The sequence below is a fragment of the Neodiprion fabricii genome, chromosome 3 (assembly GCF_021155785.1).
Source record: "Neodiprion fabricii isolate iyNeoFabr1 chromosome 3, iyNeoFabr1.1, whole genome shotgun sequence".
Classification (NCBI taxonomy): domain Eukaryota; kingdom Metazoa; phylum Arthropoda; class Insecta; order Hymenoptera; family Diprionidae; genus Neodiprion; species Neodiprion fabricii.
In genome coordinates, this window is record NC_060241.1 from 10,001,047 (window position 1) to 10,005,052 (window position 4,006).

The following is a 4,006-nucleotide window of genomic DNA, read 5'->3' on the forward strand; positions in this document are numbered from 1 at the left end:
TACGTGGAGTACAGTTTGATTCCGTAGCGTGTCATAAGCGATTCGAATTTCGAGTTGTAAAATTCCGTTCCTCTGTCGACGTGTAAATTTTTCGGTACCCGTCCTTGGACGAGCATAGATTCCATTGCCTTCGTAACATCATCTCCAGACTTGCTCTTTATCGGTACAGCCCACGCATACTTTGAAAAAATATCAATGACTGTGAGCATGTACTTGTAGCCTTTGTTTTGTCCAGCGTATGACGTCATATCCACAAGATCCGCCTGCCAGGTCTCGTCGATGCCGCGCACGTCTACACGTCGACGCGGGTAATTGAATGATTAAACGAACTTACCTGTAAGTGAAGTTCTATCATAATTGTATGTAGCGCCTCTTCCGAATAGATCATCTTGTAGTACCCCCACTCCACGCCAGTGTTACCACATGTTTACAGTAAAACTAGAAACTTTTGGTCTCCTCCGTTGGTCTATCTGTCTGGACTATCATTTCTTCAAAGTATTTGCCGTAATATTTTGGGTTTACCTCTGTGTGCACAGAGTTGGGTTACCTATGGGTGGGACTGATCTATTCGGAAGAGGCGCTACATACAATTATGATAGAACTTCACTTACAGATAAGTTCGTTTAATCATTCAATTGTATTTCGCGCCTCGTCCTCTAGATCATCTTGTAGATGTTTAAAGATCATTACGGCACCAAAACACGGTGAATTGTTGAAAATGAATATATTCTCAAGTAACAAACAACCCAAAAGTGTAGTACAACTACAACCATAACAAAATAGCTACTCGAACAAATGAAAACTTCTTATTTATCTAAAACTGCTTTGGCAAAAGCGTCCTTATCGTTACACACAGGTAAGTTATAGAATCTCGCTGAGGTCCAACCTGCCGCTTTCCTTATGCAGTCTATATTTACTCCTTTCTTATCCGCCGCCGACGTCGAAGCATGTCGATTGCTATGCGCCGAAAAAATATTTGTGTCCACGCCACTCTGTTCTAACATACTTTTAACTCACCGACTCAAAGTCTGGGCTGAAACCGCCCCGTATGGTTTCTTGATTGAAACAAATAATGCTTGTTCGGCGCCCCTGAGATCCTGTGTCCGCTTAAGATATGCCACCAAAGCTGTTGCAGCGCATATACTATTATCTTTCTCGTAGAATGGTACATTTAGCAAAGGTTGTCTGCTGTTGGGCCCCGAAGTCTTTACTTCATCCGGAACTTTAATCTGTATCTTTTCACCCAGGTTCTGAATATTCGGTATCTTAATTAATGAAAGAGTCTGCATTCGTTGACCCGTGACTAGTGCGAGTAGGGTGACAACTTTTAGCGAGAGGTTTTTGAGCGAGATCTCTTCGTTAGGCATTAGACTGGCCGCATAATCCAGGACAATCTTAGGGTCCCACGTTTCGTCGTACTTGGGTTTCGGAGGACGCAACTCAGACACTCCCTTAAACAGTCTTTTTACTGTAGGGTCTTGCCCCACGTGAGGTCCCAAAACTAAGGCTAACGCCGATCTTAAACAATTTAAGGATCCGTAAGATGATCCCTTGTTATATTCGTTGGTTAGTAATAGTAACACGTTTTCAATCGAATTATCGAAAGGGCTGACGTTCCTGTCTGAGCAAAAAGACCACCATTTCCTCAACGCGCCGTCGTATTGCTTCATCGATGAATTGCGGAGCGAGGCCAGCATCAACTCGAAGGATTCCTCGGGGACGTTCCTTATCTCGAAGGCTTTCCTGATAATATTGCGGCCACCAGGGTAGTCTGCTGCCATAACGGATGAGGTTCCCTGTTCGCGGAAAGTAATAATTTCGAGTTAGGCTTAAAAATCAGTGGCTCACTAACACAGAGGGCCCGAAAGAGTGGATACCAAGCTTGTCCTGGCCAGTCAGGGACTACAAGAATACCCGTTGCGTTTTCGTCTCTAATTTTTCTCAGGACTCGCGGAATGACTATAAATGGTGGAAATGGGTAGAAAAAAATCGTTTCCCACGACATAGTAAAAGCATCTACGGCTGTACAGTTCGGGTCACGTAACCAAGAGACATATTTTTTACATTTCGAATTTATTCGACTCGCAAAAAGATCGATCTCGGGTCTCCCGAATTTCTGGACTATCGAATGAAACGCTGCGTTTGACAGCTCGAATTCGGTTTCGGGTTCAAGCCGACGTGATTCGAAATCCGCCTCCGTATTCTCCTTCGTACTAATAAAGGACGCGAAGACCCAAATTCCCCTTGTCTCGCACCAGTCCCATAACGAACGAGCTAGACGGTTTAATTCTTTAAAACGGACGCCACCCATTCTATTAATATACGCCACAGCTGTGGTGTTATCCACCCGCAAGAGGATATCGCAGTTTCTCAAGTTATCGGCGAAACATTTCAACCCGAAAAGAGCCGTCTTGAGTTCTAGTATATTAATATGATTTTTCATATATAGCCAATCGTGGTCACGCGCTGAGGCGCCAATTTGAATATATTTCTCTGTTAGCGTCGTCTTATTTCTGACAATTTACATTTGTTTGTCGGAATTAGCTGACATTTTTCGTCATTAATTGTAAATCCCAATTTCTGCAAACGCGAGCACGTGACTCGAACGTTCGCTTGACATTCCTCAAAAGACCTACCGACGAGCAAAAGGTCGTCGATGTAGATGACGCATTAGCAGTTTAGTAAAAACATATGGCGCTGTGGCGAGCCCGAAGGGCATACACGTAAACTCATAAAGCTGACCCTCAAATTGAAATCTTAAAAATTTTCGGTTAGATTCAGCAATCGAAATCGAGTAATAGGCATCTTTCAAGTCAATTTTTGCCATAAAACAACCCCTGCTCAAGAGATTTATAACGGTCTTTCGATCTTCCAATTTGAAGCGTTCCGTCTGAATGAACTCATTCAACTGCTTTAGATTCAGAATAAATCGAGAACCACCATCTGGCTTCGGTACCCGGAAAATGCCAGAAAGAAATTCGCCGTGAGTGCTGTTGCACTGGCGGATAGCACCCTTCCGTTGCAGCTTCGCTACTATATCGGCGATCGCCCCCCTCTCTTTTTTAGAATGGAAGATTCCCCTCGGAAAGGTAGACTGACATGGCTGAGACTCAAAGGGTATCTTGTAGCCCTCTATCCACGATAATATTAACGGGTTACGCGTTAGCTGTTCCCATTCTTGTCTAAAGAATCTAAGTCTTCCGACAGTCGAACTTACTGGTTCTAATAGCGCTTCCGGTTGTTGCTCCGCTCGGACTTCTGATTGTTCTTCCAGTTGGTCCCGTTCTTGTGGTTGTCTCGGCGGAATGACGAATATCCTTGATTCCTCGGCTCCTTTCTCCCGCCTGACGTCGTAGCAAATCTCTGGTTGTTCTGAGGACGACGCGGCGGGGCTGTCGAGTTTTTTGAATTCTTCTGTCCCTGTGGCTTTTGAGGAGCTTTCAGCTCCTTGCGCGAGCTCTCAAGTGACTTCGCCGCCTTTAATTTCTCCTCCAATTGTTGTCCGAACAGCCATTCATCTGGGACAGTAGCGTTCAAGGTCTCCTTACACGACACGTTTAAGTTCGCGAGGATCAGGTGTTATGTTTAAGTTCTTTATAAATAAATGAACAAGACGATGTAAATAAAAGTAAGATTTATTAATAATGAATGATAGGATAATGTTGATGCGTCAATACGCTACAAGGGCTGAAGCCATTCTGCTAAGTCAGTGTGTGCGCCCTCTAAGGCTCATACTGTACGTGTTGTACTAACCATTCAACATACATACAACATCCTTCCTCTTTTAAAATAGACAAGATTGATAATTATTATGTTTGGTAATCGTTTAAGTACGCTGGTCTTTTTACCGTGCGTCCTGATCTAGTTTGGATTAATTTATCATTACTTTGGTTTTGATTATTGATCAATGAACTCTCTTGCACGCTTAAACTATTATTATTTTGTTGAGACAGATTCAAAGAATGCTCATTACACCCGTTTTCACTATTTACTTCTATACTATCAT

General features: G+C 43.3%; 1 protein-coding gene across 1 annotated transcript; it reads right to left on the minus strand.

The window, feature by feature from the left end:
• Positions 1-700: 700 nt before the first annotated feature.
• LOC124178626 lies at positions 701-3,456 on the minus strand. The gene is made up of 2 exons (XM_046562113.1): positions 3,218-3,456; positions 701-1,796 (listed from the first exon to the last, which is right to left on the minus strand). The coding sequence occupies exon 2, from the start codon at positions 1,779-1,781 to the stop codon at positions 1,014-1,016; it is 768 nt and encodes a 255-aa protein (XP_046418069.1). The 5' UTR covers positions 1,782-1,796; positions 3,218-3,456; the 3' UTR covers positions 701-1,013.
• Positions 3,457-4,006: the final 550 nt, after the last annotated feature.